Source organism: Plasmodium gallinaceum (genome assembly GCF_900005855.1).
Source record: "Plasmodium gallinaceum strain 8A genome assembly, contig: PGAL8A_v1_65, whole genome shotgun sequence".
Taxonomy (NCBI): Eukaryota; Apicomplexa; class Aconoidasida; order Haemosporida; family Plasmodiidae; genus Plasmodium; species Plasmodium gallinaceum.
In genome coordinates this window covers 471,229-496,915 of record NW_021628225.1, presented here as the reverse complement: position 1 = coordinate 496,915, position 25,687 = coordinate 471,229, and the positions used below count along the sequence as shown (strand labels likewise).

Below are 25,687 nucleotides of genomic sequence, written 5' to 3'. Positions count from 1 at the left end.
CTAGTTTAATGTATTTTTCAAAATTTTAACATTTTTTTTACACTATCTTTTAATTGTATTTTCTTCTCAAAAACAAAGAGAAAAAAAAATATATATATATAAATGAAATGTGAACACTTATTTTTTATAGTAAAAAAATATATACATATAAAAATAAAGATATATAAAGTTTTTTATTTTGCTAGTTTATTTTTCCCTTTTGTTCTTTAAAAATGAGTGAAACGGGTTTCATTTCTTACCCCCCCCCTCAACCAGACTTTTGGATTTATTTTGCCAAATATCTAAGAAATTTTTGGGTTCAGGTAAAGTTAAATGAAACCATGTACATATGTAAATATATTCACTTACAAGTATATATATTAATACTTTTTTTTTTATTCTTTCATATTCTATAAATCTTGAAATGCTAAAAAATGTAGTGGGCTATAGTTTTTGTTCCTTTTATTCTTTTTACTCTTTACTTAAAATTTACAATGCGTAAGAAAAAAGAAACAGAAAATTTATTGTATATTTTAACAACTTTATAAATATGAAAAATGCTAAAGATAAAAATGAATACAACATTTGAATAAAAAACTTTCTTAAAAAAAAATATATTGAGAATTTAAATTAAAAAATATTTCATCCTTTATTCTTTTTTTTTTTTTTTTTTTGTAATGCTTCTGTAGCTTCTTATCATATAAACGAAAAAGAAAGCCTAGAAGATTTAGATATCGATGAAAAAAAACAAACCAAAATGGCGAAAAATAACATAAAGAGAAGCTTTTATAATTCATGAATGTTCTTATAATGGTTGTTCAATCTTTTATATATAATTTTTTTTATTATAAATGTTTAAAAAAATATTATTTTATTTAAAAAAAAAAAATTTGTAAAATATATATAGGAAAAAAAAAATTATAAATAGTATAGGTTTATGTTAAAATATATATATATACATATATAAATAAACAATTTTATAAATAATTTAATAATATAATGATAAAAAGTTCAACAAAAAAATAATAGTATTTTTTTTTCTCTTTTTTTTAATGTAAAAAAGAGATAAAAATAAGCATAAGTAATTTAATATAAATATAGAATGTGGACTGTAAGCATTTTAAAATAAAAGAGTAAAGAAGTTTTCTTAATTCACTAAAATTTTGAAATTAAATCTAAAGCATTTTAATCCTTATTGGACAAGTTTTTTTTTTGGCGAAATTTAGATATCTGAATAAAGAAGCAAAAAAAAAAAAAAAAAAAAATAAGTATATAACAAAATTAAATAAATAAAAAATAATTTTAACGTTAAAAAAAATAAAAAAAAAACTAATAATAATTCATAAATTATACCACTGTATCTAAAAATAATTTCAATTTTACTAATATATAAAATGTCATAATATATTTTATTTTATTTTTAATTACCACAGTTGCAAATCTCTCTTTTAATTTTTCATTTTTAGCTATACAATTATCAGGGCCATAAGGTGGTTTAATGCTAACTTCACCATTTAGTACTAAGATGTCTTTACTGTTCCATACACAATCAGGATGCCTATAAAAAAGAAAAAAACACACACATATATATATATATATATAGAGAGAGAGAGAAAGAGAGAATAAAAAGTAACTAATATATATTATACATTTAATAAAAATATGAAAAATATGTATGTTTTTTTTTTTTAATCTAAGAAATTTAAGGCAACTATTTTATTATTAAAACAAATTTTATATTAAAAAAAAGAATATATATATATGTAATGTACTTCACTATAAATACTTTTTCTTTTCAATTTACGTTTTCCATATAAAATCAAATAATTCTTGTGCTTCTTGTGTTACTCCAATTCCAATGCGAGATTTGTTTTTTTCAAAATTAATTATAGCTTTTCTTTCAATTTTTTCAACTATATTTTTATCAATTATGGGTAAAGGCTCATATAAAGTTTTTACTCTTCTTTTTGTTTCAACATCTGTGATTATATTTGTCCTAATTATATAAAAATTTGCTGTACCATTTTTATTATCTTCTTTTATTATGATGAAATTTGAAGAAGTATCATAGCAATATAATTCCCCTTCAAATGTATGACCATCAGAAGTTCTTGTAACTATTGTATGACCAAAATATAAGGATGGATCAAAAATTTTCTTGACCATATTACAATTTTATGGATTGTTCATATAAGTTTTAGAAGTCTATAAATTATCTGCTTTTCTTATTTATTTTCATTTGAAATTGGAATCGCAAAATAGTTAACTACATTTGCATAAAGTTTAAAACTAAATTATCTAAAAATGTACAAAATATATATATAAGTTTATATTTCTTATATTTCAAAAAATGAAAGAAAATCAAATATTTTAAGAAGTTACATCAAAATATTATAAGAAAATTATAAAGTCATATTTTTGTGTGCAAAGAAAAAAAAAATTTTTCGTATATATATGTATGCTTACTATAATGGTGTATTAAATTTTTTGTAAAAGTTATTTGAATTTACCGATATAAAACTAAAATAAAATTCTTTTAATATTTCGTATTTTAAATAATATATAAATATGCATTACTTAATGTACAATTTTATGTGGAAAAATTATGTTTTTTTTTTATCGTTACTTTTTTACTTTTTTTGTATTAAAATATAAAATTAAAATAAAATAAAATAAAATATTTATGAAAAACATAAATCAAAAAAATAAAATTATCAAATATATAGATATAATGATAACAGTTTAAAATAAAAACATTAAAAAAAAAAAATAAATAAAACAAATTATCAGTTAATATATATTTACAAAACGATAATATTATATATATCTTCCTAAATAGCTATATCATATATATGACAGTTAATGTTTTAAGAATATAGAAATAGTGTACAATTTTTTTTTTTTTGTGAATAATATGCCGATTCCACCAAAAAAAAATAAAAAAGAATATATAATTAAAAATATTATATAAAAATAATTTTTCTTTAAGATAAAAGAAATGTAAAATAAAACAAGATTTTACAAGAATACATATAAAATAAATAATATATTTAAGAGCATGTTCTATATTGAAATTAAAATTCAATATATTTTGTCCCTAACTCTAATATTAATTTTATAGTTATATTTATGTTTAAAAATTATTATTACATAAAATAAAAAAAAAAGTTATTCTTTAAAAATAAAAAATTACATAACAGAAAAGATAGAAGTTTAGTTTCTATATGTACATATATAAATAAATATATATATATTTTAGTAATATGGAGATAAGTACATAAATATATTTAAAGTTATTCACTTTTCACTAGTTGAAACCCATTAAGGGTAGCTTTTTTTAATGAAAATTTATTAATTATATATGTTAGTATTTATACTAATATATATAATATTTATATAATTTATTCAATTTATTAAACGTATGCTAATTTTGAAACTAAATTTTTATACTTATATGTACTTGTATACTATAGTGTGAAGTTCTAAAAAATAAAACATAAATATAATGCACGGTTTTATAAAAATTTTAATGCCATTAAAGAAACAATTACATTTAACTTATAATAAAAAATATAAATAAATGTAAAACGTACATTTTATTATAAAATACCTTTTTATTACATCATTTTTATAAATGATTATAATGCATAGACCATATACTTTTTAAATGTTTTTAGTAATAAAAATAGAAAAAATATGTATTCACTAGAATATATAGAAAATAATATAAAAAATTAAAACAACATTGTTTAATTTATACATTAAGTATGAATAGTAACTGGTAAATTTCTAATATTTTTTTAGAATAAAAATGCCATATTTTTTTTCATTTATATGTAAAACAATTTATCGAAATAATATATTTAAATTTACCACTAAGTTTGAAATAAAGCTCAAAATATAAAATATATTGAATTGAAATCTTTTGATAAATAAAAACAATAAATAAAAAAAAATTTGCTTTTTCATATTTTGAAATATTTGAAAAAAATAGTTAAAATGATGATAAAGTTTTATGAAAAACTATCTTATGTATGTTATTTACTTGATTTATAAAATAATAAAAAAAAATCTTCAAAAAAAAAAGAATTTTCAAAAAATATTAAGAATTTTTGTTTAATTCGAAGAATATTGCATACAACTGATTTTTCTATTATGTTATATTATTTATATTGATAAATCCATTTACTTTTTCATTAGATTTTATTTATTATTTAAAATACAAAAATTAAATTTTTTTTACTTGCAATATATATATAGATTCAGTTGTAGCAATTTTAATACTTAATAAAATGTTCTATTTTTTTATTTCTATTTTTTTTTTTTTTTTTTTTTCATATTTAAACAAAATTTTTATAAATATGAATGCTACTGGTTTTCCCTAAAAAAATATAAATTAAAACATAAAACTATAATTTTTAATATAGCTCGTCAATAAAAAATAATATACATCACAAAAAAAGAAATAATGTTTAAGAAAATAAGTATCTACTTCAGAATGATTAAAATATCTACATATATCAAAATAAAAAAAAAAATTGCGTACATAATATTAATGTTCATACAAATTAACTCAAAAAATTATACTTATTCGTATAATGTTCTTAAAAAGAAATATTATTGGAAATATACTCAAGAAGAATAAGAATGTACGTATTTTTTTATATAAAAATTAATAAAATGTATCCAATTTCAAAATAAATACATTTTTTTTTCATTCATTTCGAAATAGTTGCTTAATATTTATATACATTAAAAAAAAAAAAAAAAATGAATGTATAACATAATAAAATTTTAATTTTTTATAGCATTTTTTATTAGAATTTTTATTGCAATTGTATTTTTCTTATATATTTTATATAAAAAGGCTAATTTTAATTTGTTTCTTAACTTGTTTTTTTACTCAACATGTATTTTATCTGTGAATTTTTCTCAAAAAAATTTATTTTTTTTTTTTTTTTTCAACACTCTTATAAAACAATCTTTATAACAAATAATATTTTTTGTAAAAATACGAAAAAAATAACTAGTATACATATATATATATATAGGCATATCTCAATTATTAATTATTCTAAACGCTTATTATATGGTATATATAAAAAATTTTAATAAATGCATGTGCATTATTTTTATATTTTCTTTTATTATTATATTTTAGATTATTTTTTTTTTTTATTTTTCACCAAAAAAAAAATCTACTGTATTTGTTTGGCATAAAAAAGGAAAAATTTTAATCGATTTATAAAAGAATGTGCTACAACTTAATATCCTAATTATTCATACTTACATATTTTTTTTTATGAAAAATATTAACCATTTTTGAATATTTTCAATACATTTTTGAATGTTTCATATAAAAAAAGTAATACAAAGAAATAAAATAAACATATATTTTATTTTTATAAATTATATACACGATTATTTTCATTAATTTTATATTATTTATGGTACCATATATCTACTAATAAAAATATTTATGCAAAAATACTTACATTTTTTTATATTTTAAATATATGAATCAAACTATTTATGTATTTTGTTCTATATGTTATTTTATGACTTATTCTTAAATGCAAAATATCTTCTGTAATTTTATTTTTTTTAACTTTTTATTTATTTTAGGCATAAAATTTTTTCTTAATTTTATTTAACTTATACGAATAAAATTATATGAATTATTTAGTGAATATTATGAATTATACATTTTTCTTATAAAATATTTATATATGTGTACAATTTGTTCCTTTTTATTTTGCTTAACTTTTATTTTGTTCTTTTAAATTTTGTTTTTATTTCATTTCCTTTTTTTTTATTTTCTTTTTATTTTTCTCATTTATTTTTCTTTTTTTTTATTCTTTTTTCCTTTCATCTTTTTCTTTTCTCTTTTCCCTTCTTTTTGCTTTTTACTTTTTTTTTTAATTTCTTTTTTTTTTTTTTTTTTTTTTTTTTTTTGTTTCTATTTTATTTTATATTCATTTATTAGCCAATTAGGATTTATATTGATGCTATTGTTGATCTAACGAATAAAATTGAAATTTTTAAAGAAAACCAAAAGAAATAAAAAATGAACATTTTAATGAGGCATTTCATTTTTATAAAAGTCTATTTTTTTATTTACTTATGAATTAAAAAATTACACTAAATTTTTTTTCTCCTTATCACTTAATGAAGTATTGTTAAAATTGCATTTATTAATAATTTTTCTTGCTGTATTTTTTTATTTTTATATCGCCAAAAACATTTATTAATCACTTATATGCACACCTAATTGTAAAGGAAAAAAAAAAATTTTACTGCTATGATTAAAAAATTTTTTTCTTCCCCTTTCTGAAAAAGCTTGAATTTTTTTTATTGTTGATTATAAAATATTTAAATATATATACCCCATATTCATGATTTTTTTTTTTAAATTGTGTAGAAATGCCTTGATAAAAAAAAAAATATATAAAAATTACGCAGACACATTGTTTTTTCACGATTTTCATTTTTTGTTCAATTAAATATTCTGCATTGATTATTTTTCTTGCATTTCAATCCTTTTCTTTTAGATTTCCACATATAAATATCGTTTCATTTATATACATTTTTTCAAATTTTATGTTTATATATATATATATTTTTTTTTTTTTATATATATATCTAGATATATAATATTTTTTAAATAAATAAATATATAAATATATATATATACCTTATAAACACCTTAAAAAAAAATTTATGTGTATAATCATATATATATATATATTTTTGAGGAAATTATAAACATGATTATCACATTTTCATTATTTGCCGTTTTTTTCTCTCCCATATAAAATATATTTATGTATTAGCAAATTACTAGTGTAAATTTTTTTTATATTTATACAATTATATATATATATATATAGATAGATAGATATATAGATATAGATATAAATATATTTTTTTTATATCATTTTCTTTTTAATTTTTATAAATATCTATTTTATTGGTCACATAATTGCTATTATGTTTTAAAAAAAAAAGAGATATTTATAAAATAAAAAAAGATGGAAAGAAATTATAATGTTGATAGCAAAAACACATGCATAAGAAAAGTTGATTATATTAATGATGAAGTTAAAATGAATAACAATTATATGAATAATATTACTAATTACGATATGCAAGAATCATTAATTACAACAAATCCTGAATATAAAAGTGTTTTCAATGAACATGGTATTAACCCTTATGATTATAACATAATAATGAAACAAAATAAAGTTTGTGAAAGTAATATGCATGTTCTCAATAAAAATGTTAATAATAAAGGTAATAATTTCGTTGATGACAAAATATATAATTCTTTCAACTTAAAAAAAAGGTCAAATATAAATAATATGAATCAGATGAAAAATTTGCAAAATAATTTATCGTATATAAACGATTGCGAAAATGTATATAATAAAAAATTTGTCAATAATAACGTTGAATGTAATAATATAAATCAGGTAAATGCAAATTCAAACAAAATGCAAAATTTATATTTAAATAAAAATTTAATTGTTAATAATAATTTATACGAAATTAATGAAAAACAAAATAATATTAATTTACCTAATTATAATCAATATAATTCTTCAAATAACATAAATCAAAATATGAATCAAAGAACTGATTATAATAATAAAATTATGAACATAAATAAATTAAGAAATTTTAATTCATGTGATAATTTAATATCAAATGAAAATGAAATAATGAATAATCATCCCAATAATGTAGTAACCAATATACATCAAAATAATATGTTAAATAAATTGAATATAAATCAAATGAATTGTGACTTAAATAATAATATGGCAAATAAAATTCATTTAATGAAAAATTCAAATATTGATGAAATGAACAGTGAGAATGTAAACCATAATTATACCTTATCTCCTAATTATTATGATGATAATAACATGATTAGAGGTTATAATAGTAACAATAATAATAATAATCAAAATAGTGTTTTTTATCCAAACAATATTATTGCTGATAAAATAGGAATGAACATAAATAATATATCTGATAATAACAGTGACGAATATAAAATTTCTCCAAATAAGCAAGATACATTAATTGAAGTTACAAAAAGTATGATAATGAATAATGTAAATAATCAAAGCAAACTTAATAAGTTAAATTTAAATGCAAATATTATATCATCTCCAAATAGTAATCAAAATAACCTAAATGTTAATTATAATGAAACCATAAAAGATGTAAATTATATGAATTCTTTAAATAGTAATAATCAAATAGTTCATAACAATAATAATAATAGTAATGAGGAGTGCAATATGAATGATGTTAATAAAATAAATAGCAATATTATAAATAACTTAAGCATGATAAATGATTATAATAAAAATATGAAAATGAATGAATTAGAAAAGAAAGCACATAATCAAAACACAACTCAAAAAAATATAACAAATTACATGAATCAATATGTAGTAAATTATGATAATTCTGCAATAAAAAATAAAATAAATAATTTTTCCAAACTTCAAAATGTAAATAATAATAACAGTAATGTTATAAATAATTTTCCAAATGTTTTAAATGTACCATCTCAAACCTTTAAAAAAATAGAAAATCAAATTCCAAGAAATAACAATAATTATATGAATGTACTAAATAGCTATAATAATAATAATAATATTTATAATAATGTGAATAACATTAACATGGGAAACAATTTTAAAAATAATCAAGAGGTGTTAATTAATTCAAAAAATGTTACAGAAAATACAGATAATGAATCATATATAAGTTTAAATAACCATTTAAATAATCAAAATAATGTAAATGCAATGAAACAAAATGTTATAAATAATAATAAATTAAATGGAAATTATAACATGAACATATTAAATAATAATTTAATACAAAATGATATCACAAATAGAGCACCAAAAAAAATAAATAAGCAATTAAATTTAATGAAAAATATAAATATGATACAAAAAAATAATTTTTCTTTAAAAACAGATAAGAATGATGTTACTATAAACAATTTAAATACATATCAACAATATCAGAATAAAGAGGTAAATAATAAAGTTAATTTTACGAACAACTTAATTAATAACAACAATTTTAATATATATAACAACGTAAATAATACTGATCAAGTAATAAACAAAAATGTGGAAAATAGTATGAGTGTGAATAAAATCATCAATAATAATTTAAATACAGCTAAAAATAATAATTTAAATCCCAATATGAGTAATATAAATCCCAATATAAATAATATAAATACTAACAATAAAACATTACAAATTAATAGTCCATTAAAAAATATATCTTCCTTACCATCATCCACTAATTATAATATAAAAAAACTTTTATATTCATCAAAAATAAATTCACCAAATTTATACTCTTCTAAAACAATTGATTACTCTTTAAATAATTCTATTAATAGCTCAGCAAACTACCTAAATAATAATCTTTTGAATAACAATTTAATGAACAATATTAATGAAATTGATAACATAACTAATAACTTAGCAAATAATATAACAAATAACATAACAAATAATTTGCAAATTATTAATAACAATAATGTTACTCAAAAAATAAATAATAACATATCAATTAATGTATCAAATGATTTAAATAGCAATTTAAATAATCTAAAAAAGTACAAAAATAATTTATTAAATAATTTAAATGATTTTTCCAATATAAGTGATATGGATAAATTAATTAAAAATTCTGATAACTCTGATAATTTTAATGAGTTTGATAATTCTAAAAATCTCTTAAGTTCTTCAAATTTAAATGATCCTAATTATATAACAAAGGATAATAACATTGCATACAAAGGAATATTAAATAATGGTATGATTATGAATGATCAAATCTCAAATAAAAATAACGAGTTACAACCTAATTATTATTTATTAAATAATAATGATCACATTAACCCTAATAATGATAGTAACCTGAATAATACAAAAAGTAATTTAATGCTAAATGCAAATTATGACATTTTAAAAATGAAAATGATTTCAAAAAATGATAAATTAAACTTAATTGATATGAAAAATGATTATAATAATGTTACTAGTGATAATATTCTAAATAACAACCTAATGAAGCAAAGAAAAATACCACCATTAGAAGTACTTAATTCATATAATAATTTAGATAATACTTTAATTAATAATAGTAACAATAATAATGTTAACAGTATTATTAACAACAATTATAACAATAACAATATAAAAAATACATCAAATATTAATTGTAATAATTTTTATGATTCAGATATACATTCTCGATTAAATAACAATGTCAATATGAAAAATAGTTTAAATGCAAACATACTAAATAACACCAACAGTATAAATGAAACTTCTAATATGTATGCAAATATAAATAATAATAAAATTATCAATTCTCCTACAAATGATAAGAATGACATTGATAGCATAAAATACGAATTATTAAATAATTTAAATACGAATATTACTAACAATAATATGCCATTCAATGAAATTCAAAATAACAAAATAATTGTTTTAAATAATAAAATGGGTAAAAATATATTATCTGATGAAAATAATAAAAATTGCTTATCATCTGATTTAAATTATCTAAAGAACGAATATAACAACAAATCAAATTTAGAACAAATTGTCAGAAATACAGAGGTATTAGCATCTCCCAATAGCACACCTCCTATTCATTATGATAAAAATGAAAATATCTATTCAGATAGAAAAAACAATTTTAATGATATTTATGGCACCATGACAAACAATAAAAATAATATGATACATTTAAATAAAGTTATATATACAAAAAATAATAATAATAATGAAAATCAAATAATGAATAATATGAATAGAAATAACTTATTAAGTCTACAGAAAATAAATCGCATGAATACTTCTGATGTTAATAATAATAATGTTAATTTTATTAACAATTTAAGTAATAACAATGATAATAAAAGTAATAATATCAATATCCCTAAAGAAACTATGTTTTTAAACAATGATGAGAAATTGGCTGTTCATGATATTAAAAAAATACGTAATAAAGTACCATCAAATTATTCTTCTGTGAACTATTTAAATAATGATATAATAAAACAGTATAATAGTAACAATATAAGTAATTTCAACAATTTAAATTCATTAGGAAACGAAAATAATTCAAATATGAAAGAATTTAGTAATTCAAATAATATGAATCATATGAATATTCTTAATAATACAAATAACTATAATGAAATGAATAAAAATAATTTCTCTTATATAAATGATAATAATATTAATAATAATGATCATAATAATGTTAACTATGGTTATGAAAATAATATTTATAAAGAATTAATCTCAAACAATTATGCGAATAATAATGAAGAATTAAAGAAAAATAATAATAATAATAATAATAACACTATTAATAACTTTAATAATACATATGAGTTTATATCAGAAAATAATAAAAATAATTATTTGCAATATATTATTAACAAGACAATTGATATGCCAACAAATAGTAACATAAAATCACCATTAAATTTAAAAAATTTAATTAATATTAATAATAATTTTAATTTATTGATGAATAATTTAAACTCTCCTTATATAAATAATTATTTAAATAATGAAAATGGTATTAATAACAATAACATTGATAATAATAATAATAATAGTAATAATAACAGTAATGCATTTCTTTTTAATGATAAAATAAATATACAACAAAATCAAATAAATGTATTAAATGATAATTTAAAAACAAATAAAAATAACACTAATAATATGTTAAATGATGTGAATTTAAATAATAAAAATTCAAATAATTTATTACATGAGAATGTAAATTTAAATATGGATCAATCATCCATGAATTTTTGTATGCAAAAAAATATGTACATTAATAATGAAAAATTACATAATATATATGATTCGTATTTAAAAGAAAACGCATCAGTTAAAAATAATAATATATCAAATAATTTCTGTAATTATGAAAATCAGAATAATATAATATATTCAATAAATCGTAATTTATTAAAACAAAATACAAGTAATGCTAAAAGAAAAGGAAATAACATGAATATTGTAAATAAAGACAACTTTCCGTTAAATAATGTTAATTTAATAACTGATATGAAATCTAATGTAAAAAATATTTTAGATTATGAAATGAAAGGGAAAGAAAATTTTTTTAATAACACAAATACATTAAATGAAAATATACTAAATTTAAATATGAATCAAAATAATCAAGAAATAAAATTTAGTTATCACAGAAATATTAATAAAAGAAAAAAGACAGATGATAAATATAATGATTTAGCAAATAGTGCAGATTCTTTAAAAAGTTCGAAACGATCACGAAAAAAAAAAAAAGCAAACGTTAATTTTTCATCAGCATCATCAAATAATGATGCATTATCAATATTATCAAAAAGTAACAAGACTATAAGAATTCCAAAAAATAAATTACAAAAACAAAAAAATTATAATTTAACAAATACTATAAATCAAGAAATTGATCTCAGTAACTCTTCATTAAATGTACAAAATAAAGATATAAAACCCATAAGTATTGACCTAAATAAAAATGAAGATAATTACTTGAATATAAAAAATTATAATGAAATAATTGATAATTGTACTGTGATAAATGTTGATCGTTCTGTAATGAACAGTAAAGACGTTACAGTTGTAACTGATAATTTAATTGATGAACCAGTAATATTAAAAGAGAATAACGTATTGGATAAATTAAATAAAAATTATACACAACAAAATGTTGAAATTATCAATAATATTAATAATGATAACAATATGAACAACAGTGTAAGTAATAATTATATAAATAATAATAATGAGAATAATACAAATAGGAATGTTAATAACACTAACATAAATAATAATATTGCAAATAATTATAATAAAATAAATAGCAATATAAAGAATGATATTAATGTAAATAATAATAATAATATTCTTGATGATCATAATAATATATATAATTATACTTGTAAAAACAAAATAAACACGATTATTAGAAATTCTGTTACTCCACAATTAGATATTAAAAATTCTGAAACAGAACTTAATCATATAAATGAATCTTTATGTGATAACAAAGAAAATAATGGTAATTTAACAAAAAATGAAAATTTCTCATTTTCTAATAAAGTGGAAAAATTAGAAATGAGTAATAATGATAAAAATAATTTAACAGAAAAAAGTTATATAAATGAAAATAAGTATACTAATCCCATTCATAAAAATGAAGAAAATATAACAGAAATAGAAATATGTGACTCTATTAATAGCGTAAATCAAAATATCACAAATTATGAAGATTCTAATAATAAATCTCTCCAAAATAACATAAGTACAAATATAATAAACAATAAATCCAATATAAATAATGTAAATAATAATATCAATACAGATTCAAATAATAACCTAATTAGTAATATGCATAACACCAACATTTCGTCAAATGCAAATACTTACACTAATATAAACGAAAACTTAAAGAATAATAATTATGTAAATAATTTATATTTGATAAACAAAAATGAAAATATTAGTAATAATATTGATAATGTAAGTAACCAAGAAAAAGAAAATGCTAATGTTAATTACTCATCTTATGAACAAAATAGAAATAATAATTTAGGTAAATCTGCAATTAGCAATAACCATGAAAACAATTTTAACAAAATAAACAAGTGTGATTCTAATGTGGAATGCATAATAGAAGAAACAAGTTGTATGGATAAAAATGAAATTAACAATAAAATATTAAATATTGAAGATAATGTTAGTAATGGTTATGATTGTGTTATTATTAATAATAATTTAAATGAAATCAATAAATTAAATAATATTACAGATGATATAGAAAATAAATCAACAAGTGAAATATTGCAAAACATTCATCTTCCGAATGAAAAAGAAAAATTAGATGAAAAAATAGATGAAGCTCATGTATCGAATGAAAAAATATGTAAGGATAGTAATGTTTCTATATCAATAAATAATGAAGAAAAAAAATCCATTTACCAAATTGAGAATAAAGCATATAGTATTTATTTAAATCAAAAAACAAAAAAAATAAATAAAGATGATCATGAATTAAAAACAGACAATGCAACTCTAAACTGCACAATTAATTGTGAGACATCTTTAAATGGATTAATAAGTTATTCAGAAAACAATAAAGAATTAGTTAATTTAAGTAAAAAAAATTGCCCTTTATCTATAAACGAAAGTTATAACATAGAAGAAAAAGAGGAAAAAAGGAAAAATACTTTAATTAATATATTAAATAATAATTTCAAAGAAGAAATAAAAAGAATAATACAAAGAATAATTGAAAAGAATGAAAAAAATGAAAAAATTGTATTTAATGTTGTGAAACAAATAAATGATGTTAAATATCTTAACATGTTAAAAGATTTATTAAGAGGAAAAAACAGCAACTGTCACAAAAATAATATAAAAGTCTTGAAAGTTCAAAAAAGAAAAGTTTTACAAAAAATTTTTTACCAAAAAAGTAAGCATATCAATTATTTAGAAAAAATATATATCAATATTAATATTTTATTTGTATTTGTTTATATGATGTTACATTAGCATAATCAAAAAATTAATAACTCTTTTAATTCCTTTCCATTATAATTATTATTTGTTTTTTTATTATTTTTTTTAATAGATAAAAAATCAAGAATAGTTACTCTTGAATATGTTCTAAAAACATCCCCTGATTATATTGGAAACAAAAATTGGTAATTTTTTTTTTCATTTTTCATAGTTTATAATTAGTTGTTTTAATATAAATATATATTATTTTAAATAATTTTTGATAATATGAACTATATAATTTAAATATTATATTTCTTTTTTCTTATAGTGTTATAAGATCTGAAGATTGTTTGCTAACAAATGATAAAGAAAAAAGAAACATAGAAAAGATGATAAATGCAAATTTTGAAATAACAGCTACAACTGTATCTTTGGCTACTCCTTCTATTGTTAATTTATTTAAGAATGATGAATATGAGTAAGATTCAAAAAAATAAAATTTAATATTTATTATTTTTTTCATTAATATTATTTTATTATCTTTTACGAAAGATTATTAGATAGTTATTACTGTGATTTATCATGTTTTTATGTTCAAATTAACAACAAGTTTAATGCAATTATAGAATTTCACAAAGACAACAAGGTAATTAAAAAAAAATAAAATCACAATATATATATTATTATTACAAAAATTTACTCTTTTTCACCTTATAGAATAAAGAAAATCCCAATAAAAATTTTAAACTAAATATAAGAGCACAATGCGAAGACTATGACACCTTTTTTGGGAGTTTTATAGAATTCTTAATATAGTATAGAATTTTTCCTTTCTTTTTTATATAAGAAATAATGACTTTTTAAAATTTTATTTAAAATCAATTTTTTATCAAAATTTTTTTTTAAATTTTAAAATTACTAAATTATCCTCTTTTCGTTCTTCCATGATGATATATTTTTTTTTTTTTTAAAATGATAATTTTTAAAATGGAAATTAGTAAAACGGAGTTTTAATTTTTATATTCTGACTAAATAGGCATTTTATTTTGCATTTTTCTTTTTTTTATTTTAATTTACGCATCTATGTCTAAAATAATTTATTTTATATACTAATATGTTAAAAAATATGAATATTTTTGTTTTTTTTTAATATATTAATGTATACAATAATGAACATTAATTTATTTTTTTTTTAATTCATCCTTTGTAAGTTTTTTTTTTAACATTTGCTTAAATTTGTAAAAACTATGTTTTATTGCTTACTAAAACAAATTAGTATAAACATAAACATGCATCACATTAAATATTAAGTTACAATCTCTTTCATTTTTGTTTTTTTTTTTATTTTTGAAATAAATAATAGCAAAAATGCTACAACATTATTATCTTTATATTAAGGTTTATCAATATATTTTTTCTTTACTTATTAAAAGATGAACATTCTTAATACAAATTAATTTTTAAAAATTTACAAATGTTAAAAAAAAAAAAATATTTATAATTATTTTTATTTTTATATATGAAAAGATTTTATATTTACTTTTTTTAAAAATAAACTATATAAAATTTTCCTTTTTAATTTTTCAAATGTATAAATAGCCTTGTTATAATATAAATAAAACTTCCAATATATATATTATTTTTTTTCTGACATGCTATATCCTAATTCTGTTTATTTTTAATTTATCTTAAAAAATGAAAAAAAATTTATATAACAATAACGATTTAATAAAATAAAATATTAATATGAATAAAAATATATATATAATTTCAAATTGCTTTCAATATATTTTATATATATAAAAAAAAGGAATGAACAAAAGGTAATACTGCCAGAGTCATAAGGGCTTATAGGTTTACATGCTGTTTTTTTTTTTTTTTTTTTTTTTTTTTTTTTTATTTTGTGTATGTATTTTTTTAATAAATATCATTTTTAATTTAATTAAAAAAGAAAAATATAATTGATTTATTTAAAATTATTTTTTATTCTATTTAAATTACATATTTCAAATTAAAATTGAATTTTATTTCAAACTTAACATCCTTTAATTTATTTACTTTCATACAAAAATGGTAAATATATTAAATATACTAAAAATATTTTTTTTTATTATATAAAAAATAAAAAAATTATTAAAAATATAATAAGATAAAAATACATAACAAAAATTAGAGAAATTAAATATTTTCATTTGTGTATTTTTTTTTTTTTTTTTTTTTAGGGATCAATAAAAAGTTTCAAATTAAAACAAAAGCTTGGTAAAAAGAAGAGGCAAAATAGGCCAGTGCCTCATTGGTATAGATTAAAGAAAGATACGAAAATAAGGTAATAAATATATATTAAAAAAATGAAGTTCTACAAATATACGTATAATATGATAAATATATATTACCATTAGAGATTAAATGAATTTGTAGTATATTATGTTGCAATTTTTATATTTATACTTATGCGTTTTATATTAAATCTTTGTTTCTTTTTTATATTCTCCATTTTTAGATATAACACAAAAAGGAGACATTGGAGAAGAACTAAATTAGGATTATAAGTATATAATTGTTTTTGATTTTTATCCCTAATAGTTATAAACAAAAACGAAAAATTTAAGTGTGTTAAGAACTTTTTTTCTACATTTTTCCATTGTTTTGTTTTATTATATGTAAAGATATAATATATTAATTTTGAACTACCATTATGCAAATAAAAAATAATTTTTTTAATATAAAGTAGGAAGTAAATAAGAATTAAATTTTATAAAAAAACACTATACTTAATTTTTAATTGCATGAACTAAATACATAAACTTGTAAAATGAAAAACGAATAATATAAAATATTATTATTGAGAACTATAAAATTTAATTATAATTTATACTATGATTTATAGAGAGGGATAAAGAGATAACCAAAAAAAAAAAAAAAAAAATATTTATTATTAGAACAAGTTGGTAACTCTTGCTTCCCCTTTTTTTGATATTTTAATACTTTCCATTTTTCTTTTTAAATTTTAAAAAAAATTTACTTTTTTATTTTAAAAAAATATATTAGTACATTAATATATTTAAAAACTTCTACGAGACATAAAAAAAAAAAAAAAAAAAAAAAAAAATTTAAAAATAATACATGGAACTTAAGAAAATTATGTAATTATTTCTTAAATTTGTGTAATAAAATTTTTTTATGTAACAAGGTATTTTAATAAAAAAGATCGATTAATTATAAAATGTGCAACTAGTATAACATGTTAAACTTTTTTAAAGAGGACAATTTATGAAAAAAAAAAAAAAAAAAAAAAAAAAAAATGTAAGTTTTTAGCACGTTATCTCTTATTTAATTATTTAAGCAGTGATTTTAAAAGCAATATTTTACATTTACTAAATTTTGTAACTTGTAAAATTTATATCTTTTTAATTTAACACATTTTTTTTTGTGTGTGCACAGAATATATAAAAAAAATTCTAATTGTTATATTCAAAATACTAAGAATATATAGTATTTAGATAAATAAAATAAATTATACTATATTGTAAACAAATAATAAAACGCATTTGTCATTTTTATTTATATAAAAAACTTTTATATCTAAATTTTTTCTTTTTATTGATCCTGTCTAAATTTTTTTAAATTATATAATATAAACTATAATTTTTTTTGTATCTCTTTTTTTTTTATATTTCTTAATTTTTTTTTTTTTTTTTTAGCAATATTAAGAATGAAAAATATAAATAAAAGCATTCACCTAGAAAATGATGATTTTTCACTTAATATTAACAATAGTAATGATTTTAACCAAATATTAGATGAAATAAAGTTAAAACAGTTACAATCCGAAAAGGAAAAAACTAGAAAAAATGCTAAATCTAAAATAAAAACGAAGAATGAAGATAAGAATAAAAGTCATAAGAAAGAATTAAAAAAAAATACAATGGAATATAAAGAATTTTTGAGAAAAACTAGAAATGACCATGACAAATATTTACGAAAGTATAAAAGTGAAGAAAAAATAAAAAAAAAAATTTTTGATGATACTCCTATTTTTCCTCATATTAAGTCATTAATTTGGGATCATGAAAATGAAAACAGAATTTCTGAATGTTCATATAATGTGGAAAATACAGAAGACGAAAAATTAAAAAAAAATAATTCCATTAATAAAAATGGCAATTATACCATATACGACATTTACGCAAACACCTTAAAAAAGCTTTCAATACAAGATGAAAATAAGGTTTTAAAAACAAATAAGAAAGGAAATTTATATATTAATGATAAAAAAATTCTAGATAATAGAAAAAATAATTCATCTGAAGGAATAAATAAGAAAAAAAGTATAAATTTAATTAAGACAAATATTTCTAACACATCTTTTGATTCATCACCATATAGTATTATCGAAAGAAATGAAAGTAATAACTCAAAAAAAAAAGAAAGCGTATACGATCAAAAACAAGAAGAAACAAAACAGAAAAAAAGTGATAGACCAAATTACAACCACAGTAATAACAAAAATTATATTGATATGGAAAACTTTAATAATAATTACACCACAAATAACAAATTATATAATGATAATAGCTTAGTAGATAAACATAATATAATCAAAGATAATAATTATAGTAAAGATAATTTCCATGAAGAAAGAATAAAAGGAAAAAAAAAAAGAAGAATGGAAAAAGAACAAGAATTGAAAGAGGATGAATATGAATATGAAAATGAAAATGAAAATGAAGATGAAGATAATGGGAAAAATAAAGAAAAAGATCAAGATGACAGTGAAGACTACTATATAGAGGAAGAAAATAGTTATGAAAACTCAATAAAAATGGAAAAGAATAATAAAAATAACATGAATGAATCATCATCCTTAAAAAGTGAATGTTTCAGATCTATAGGAAAAGAAGACTCAAAAAAAAAACAAAAAATGTATAAAGAAAATAGTTGCAAATATAATGAAATTAAAAAGGAAAATGATTATTTAAAAACTCCATTTATTTTGTCCATTGAATGTCTAGATGAAAATGAAAAACATATAGTTAAAAAAAACGAAATAAAAAACAAAAATATTGAAATTATGAATTTAAATAATAATAACGATACTCTAAATAAATATGATGGAGATACATACTATAAAAGTAATTCATTCCTAACACCAGTAAAAAATTCACCCGATAATAACATACATTATTCATTAAATGATCGAACACATAAAAAAAAAATGCAAAATGGGAAACAAGGAATAAATTACTCAAAATCAGAAGTAACTACAACTGATTCGGAATATTCACTTAATGAAAATTTGAATATTTCATATGAAAATTTTAAAGCTAAAAATAAAAATAAAATGTTTTCTATGGTAGATAATGGAAAAAATAAAAAGGATTTATTAAAAATTATAAACAGTAAAAATATTTTAAATATAAGAAAAATATTAAGAATTATGAGAGAACTTTATATTGGATTTATTGGTTTACAATTAATTTATTTTATAACATATATTTTATTTGGTAATAACAGCGTTTATTTAATCCAAATTATTTCGATATCTTGCACATTTTTTTCACTTATGGATGCTAATTACCACGGTTATTTATTAAATGGATTTATTGACATATGTATAGCTATTTTTTTAAACGTGGCTATTCTACAAAATATATCCGGATTTAAAAGCTTACAAAATGATAATGTGCTAAAAAATATAGCCATATCAAATGTAGTTCTACTCTATATGTTTTCTATTTTTTCATTCTTAAACAGCTATTTTATATTTAAATTGCATTCTTTGGAAAAAAAAAGTATTAAAAACATTATAAGAAACATTGAGTTAAGAAAAGAAAAAGATGTTAAAATAGCTATATAAATTTTCACATGAACTGTGCAGGTGTATTTTTTAAAATGCTTTTTTTTTTTTTTATTATTGGTAATACAAATGTTTCAATAAAGAAAAAATAAAATAAAATGAAAAATATTTTAAACGATATATCCCTTTATAAGCATGACTAATTAAAAATATTTATACATTTTTTAATGTGTTTTTAAATTATTTCCTCATTAAAAGCTGCAAATATAAATTTTGTAATTTTTTTTTTTTTTTTTTTTTTTTTTTTTTTTTTTTTTTTTTTTGTAATATGTAATAATTTTTATCTTTATATATTATACGATGTGATCAATTTTTATTAATAAATTGCACTCACTAGGACAATGGATTATTGTATATACAATTTAACAAAAATAAAATAATTTCCTTGAATATTTATTTTTAGAGTATGCATTTATTTTTTAATTTCTAGATATTTCATAACCTGACTTTACAAATAATGTATTAAAAATTTTCATTTTATAATTATTATTCCTGTTTTATTAATAATTGTACTTAAAAAAAAAAAATGTATAAAATAAAACAATAAAATGCAATGAAATTAAAAAGTGCATAGAATTTTTTATATCTATTTTTTAATTATATTAAAAATAGAAATTAAAAGCATATTTGTATAAGAAATCATAAATGATAAATATAAAGCTTAATACTTTTTTTTTTACCAATATAAAAAAAGAAATGTTACAAAATTGTGTATTTATTTTTACGGATATATAATATATACAGTACCTAACTTGCTTATATAAAATTAAAAATGTTCACTTACACATTATTTTATACTTTTTTTTTCTTTTTTGTTGCAATATTTAATAAAATTTTTAATTTTATACATAAATAAAAAATAAAGAAATATACTTAAAATGAAATGCGTATTTTAATTATTTTTTTTATAAATTTTATTTGTGATTTTTTTTTTTTTGTCTAATAACAAAAATATAAGTAGACCTAAAGAAATATAAATAAAATGTAACAAAATTAACTTCAATAAAAGTTATAACTTTAGCTAGAAATTTTTATTTATATGACACTTAGTGTGCAAAAAAAAAAAAAAAAAAAAAGAAAATTCTATATTGTTTTTCTATACGAAAATATTAATATATATATATATATATATACCAGTAAGAAAATTTTTGTTCAAAACATAATTAACTTTTTAAAAAAGAAATTTAAAACTACAATTAAAAAAAAAAATTTATAAAAATAAATTTTATTTATGAAACATTATGATTATATTTTTTTGAAAAATTATTTTAAAATTTTTTTTTGTTTTTTCGTTAATATGTTCCAATCAAATCATTTAAAATTTCCTTTAGTTCTAAACTTTAAATAACTAAAAAAATATAGTTGTCTAATTTAATTTATTTATTACTTCTATGTAGATAAATACTTATATGTATTTTTATTTTAAAATTATATTGGAACTTTTTATTAAAATGTAAAAAAAAAAAAAAAATTATTAATTAAAAAGAATATACAATTTATTTTTATGGCATAGTTTAAAAAGTATTAAAACTAAATAATTTAAGTTCTTCAATTTATATCATAATAATATATAATATTTAAATAACATTAAAAATTATTTGCACAAAATTATAGAAAGAATGAAGAAAGAAAATAATTACATAAAAGACGATGATAATTTCCAAGTTTTAATTAAACAAATATGTAATGAATTAAAGAAGAGAGATAAGAACAAAAATGGTTTAATGCTGTATAATTCTTTCATTGAGGTGATGGATATGTTTCAAATAGAATATGGTAGCCACATTATAGATTATTTGATGAAACACTGTTCTGTAACTGAAGATGGTTTTGTAAACTATAAAAATTTATTGCTTATTCATGACCCTTCAAAAACAGTTAGAAATAACTCCGAATGTATAGCAGAGTCTATCAATCCTAAATTTATACATGTACAAGATAAATGTGAAGATATTGATAAATCTATGCAAAAAAAAAATGAAATCATAAGAAAACTATACGCCCAGTGGGATAAATGCTTATTAAAAGATGAAGAGTTTAAGAATAAATTAATAGAGGCAAATATTGATATAACTCCAGAATTTGAAAGGGCCTTATACTTATATGGCCCTAGTAGATCACTAAGTTTTGCGAATGTAATGAAAACATTATACATAAATAATTGTAGAAATAGAAAGAATAGAAACAATTTTATAAACAAAATAAAAGATGAAAAATGGCGCAAATTAAATGTTGATGAAAATACACAATGTTTTCAAGAGCCTAACCGAAATCCCATAGCATGGGAAGAACCAAATATTATAGATGCAGATAATTTAATCGAAAATGTTGAAGTAATTTCAAAGTATTTAAATGGGGAAGAAAATTTTAACTTAAACAAAGAAATAATATCAAAAGATTTTTTTAATAATACAGTAAAAAATTTAATAAAAAACTATATTGCTAATAAAATTTCAGAAAAAGAATTTTATTTATATTTAAGTAAACTAAATATATCAATTACGCAAGAATTAAATAATTTAATTAAGTATCATGAGTCTGATAGTAATGGAAAATTCAAAGATTTTGCTACAATAATACACAGATGTATACCAAGAAATATAACACATAATTTACAAACAAATGTTGAATCAGCAGAAGTTGGAAGGAATAATAAACATACAAATTTAAATTTTACTTTTAATAATTTCCATAGTAACAATTTATCTTCCGATAATTTTAATGATAATAAATGAAATAATTGATACATGATTATTGACTTATTCAAATTTAAGGAGTTTCTAGATGTGATGCAATAAAATGTGAAATGTATAGTTTTTATAAAGCTATAAATTAGGTATTTTTCATCATGTATAATTCTCTGTCTCAAACCTAAGACGACATAGGCTATTGCATTTTTCCTAAATATGTAAAAATAAAATAAAAATATTCATTAAAAATATGCAATTAAATTATAAAATTTTTCAAAATCACATAATAAATATACTAGTATATTCACAAAATGTTCTCATTTATTTAACACTAGTAGAACTATTAAATTCTGTGTCAGATTATATCAAATTATTCCATGGATACTTTTTAGTTAAATAATAAAATAAAAAAATATATAAATTTTTCTATTTAAAAAATAAAAAAATAATTACTACGAATAAACATAGAAATAATTTAGCCACTTTTTTTTTTTTTTTTGTCCTAAAGCAATGTGGATATTACATGTATAAAAACCTTTTTTTCTTGCTTTAGATTTTGTTTCATATTTTTTTCTATTTTTGTTAACAAGAATTATCTTTTATTTTATTTTATTTTATTTTTTTTTTTTTTTTTTTGTTCTAAAGCAATGTGGATATTACATGCATAAAAGCCTTTTTTTCTTGCTTTAGATTTTGTTTCACACTTTTTTCTATTTTTGTTAACAAGAATTATCTTTTATTTTATTTTATTTTTTTTTTATTTTTTTTTTTTTTTTTGCTTATATATTGATAGAAATTCGATTAACGTAAGTATATGCTTACTTTCACCCTTTTTTATCCTTTTAATTAAATTACTTCTATAAGCATAATTTACATTTTGTAATAAATATGAGAAAATCATAGGATTATATAAAATGTGAATTTTCCTTCTTCATAAAAAAGGGAAATTTAAAATAATGAAAAATATGAATTATCTTTATTTATATTTATAAAAACTAAAAATTAAATTAATAAGAGAATAATTCATCTATAATATTATATGTGGTTACAACTTTTTAAAAGATAGATAATTTAATAAAAATTCCATAAATTCATATGAAATTGTTACGAAAAATAAAATTTTAAATTATTGTAATCGTATTTCTCCATCAAAAAAAAACATTTATAAAATTATGTTACTTAAGAATTATACTTTCTTTTAAATAAATGTACAATTCTTTATATGGTAGTACCTCTAAAAATAAATATTTAGATAAAAAATTGTTGTCTTTAAAAAATAAAAAGAAACTTGTCGATTTTTATATAAATAATTATTTAAATTTGAATTTTCGTATAATGTGTATTATTTATTTAGCAAAAATTTGGCACATTTTAAAAAATGAGAATGAAAAATTAGACAATAATAAATATTATTCGGATAAATACCTCTGAAATAAATATTATCTCTTTAACAATTTTACATTCATATAAAGTATCTATGTTTAATAAGAAACATATCTCTAAATTTTTCAAGTAACGAAATATCTGTTGTTATCCTTTTATTTTATTTTTATGCCAATTTTTGCTTTTTTACTAAAAAAAAAAAATTAAATACCATATATAATGAAAAATTTTTTAAATTTACCTTCAATATTTTAGCGGTATATATACATTATAAAATAAAAAAATTAAAAAACATTAGAAAATTAATTCTTCAAATTATGAATATATATATTTTACTTTTATAGAATTATAAGAGTTTTCCGTTTTTTAATTATTTTAAATTTATATTTATGAACCAAGGCAATATTTATATATTATAAAAAATAAAAATTATGAAAAGAGCAAAACTAATTTATGCACATGTTTTCTCTAAAAATATATTACATTTATTTCAATTATGCTTACGATTTTTTTAAACTTATGATAAATTTTTAATTTTCATTAAATTATAATAGAATTTTCCTATAAAATAAATTGGAAATATGAAACATTTAAATTATTAAAATAATTTAAACTGAATATTTTTCAAAAACGTGACATTAATTTTTTTAAGAAAATTACTAAAGGAACCATGGAGAAAACCATACTCATTATTGTTATTAATTTTTACAAAAAAATAAATTTCTTTAACAATCTCGTATAAAATTTATTTAAATTTTTCTCTTTCATAATTTATGTTTATATAAGAATAATATAATTTTTTTTTTTTTATTATAATATATATATAGACATAAGTAAAATTGTTCATACAAATATGTAATAAGATTCTACATTTGAAATTAAAGTAAAATATATATAGTATACTCTATAAAAAATGAATAAACTTGATTTTTTCTAAAATTGCATAAAAATTTATGAAATATATAATAAAAATGGAAAGCGTACAAAGAAGGTTTAATATTTTGCAATGCTATATTAATATGTAGTTCCTTAGGTAATAAGGATAAATAAAAAATTATTTTATTTATATTTTAATATATAAAAAAAATAAATAAATGTGACTTGAGTAAAAAAATTAATTTTTTACTCTTTTTTTTTATTACTCAGTATAATTATAAATTATCCTGGATTTTTGTTTTTTTATA

The 25,687-nt window shown here is 17.5% G+C and overlaps 6 protein-coding genes across 6 annotated transcripts; 5 read left to right on the top strand and 1 right to left on the bottom strand.

Annotated features, from left to right (window-relative positions):
* Positions 1–212: 212 nt before the first annotated feature.
* Positions 213–778, top strand: PGAL8A_00140500 (conserved Plasmodium protein, unknown function; the record flags this gene model as incomplete). Its single annotated transcript, XM_028674940.1, has 3 exons — positions 213–302; positions 420–477; positions 669–778. 3 exons carry the CDS (start codon positions 213–215, stop codon positions 776–778), a joined length of 258 nt encoding a protein of 85 aa, XP_028526521.1.
* A 386-nt stretch (positions 779–1,164) lies between these two features.
* PGAL8A_00140400 (lsm12, putative) lies at positions 1,165–2,145 on the bottom strand (the record flags this gene model as incomplete). The annotated part of the gene is made up of 3 exons (XM_028674939.1): positions 1,165–1,209; positions 1,408–1,537; positions 1,784–2,145. The coding sequence occupies 3 exons, from the start codon at positions 2,143–2,145 to the stop codon at positions 1,165–1,167; spliced, it is 537 nt and encodes a 178-aa protein (XP_028526520.1).
* A 4,865-nt stretch (positions 2,146–7,010) lies between these two features.
* PGAL8A_00140300 (conserved Plasmodium protein, unknown function) lies at positions 7,011–15,389 on the top strand (the record flags this gene model as incomplete). The annotated part of the gene is made up of 5 exons (XM_028674938.1): positions 7,011–14,544; positions 14,704–14,776; positions 14,902–15,051; positions 15,126–15,219; positions 15,291–15,389. The coding sequence occupies 5 exons, from the start codon at positions 7,011–7,013 to the stop codon at positions 15,387–15,389; spliced, it is 7,950 nt and encodes a 2,649-aa protein (XP_028526519.1).
* A 1,254-nt stretch (positions 15,390–16,643) lies between these two features.
* PGAL8A_00140200 (60S ribosomal protein L39, putative) lies at positions 16,644–17,122 on the top strand (the record flags this gene model as incomplete). The annotated part of the gene is made up of 3 exons (XM_028674937.1): positions 16,644–16,646; positions 16,796–16,899; positions 17,074–17,122. The coding sequence occupies 3 exons, from the start codon at positions 16,644–16,646 to the stop codon at positions 17,120–17,122; spliced, it is 156 nt and encodes a 51-aa protein (XP_028526518.1).
* A 1,163-nt stretch (positions 17,123–18,285) lies between these two features.
* PGAL8A_00140100 (conserved Plasmodium protein, unknown function) lies at positions 18,286–20,430 on the top strand (the record flags this gene model as incomplete). The annotated part of the gene is made up of 1 exon (XM_028674936.1): positions 18,286–20,430. The coding sequence occupies one exon, from the start codon at positions 18,286–18,288 to the stop codon at positions 20,428–20,430; it is 2,145 nt and encodes a 714-aa protein (XP_028526517.1).
* A 1,619-nt stretch (positions 20,431–22,049) lies between these two features.
* Positions 22,050–23,165, top strand: PGAL8A_00140000 (conserved Plasmodium protein, unknown function; the record flags this gene model as incomplete). The annotated part of the gene is made up of 1 exon (XM_028674935.1): positions 22,050–23,165. The coding sequence occupies one exon, from the start codon at positions 22,050–22,052 to the stop codon at positions 23,163–23,165; it is 1,116 nt and encodes a 371-aa protein (XP_028526516.1).
* Positions 23,166–25,687: the final 2,522 nt, after the last annotated feature.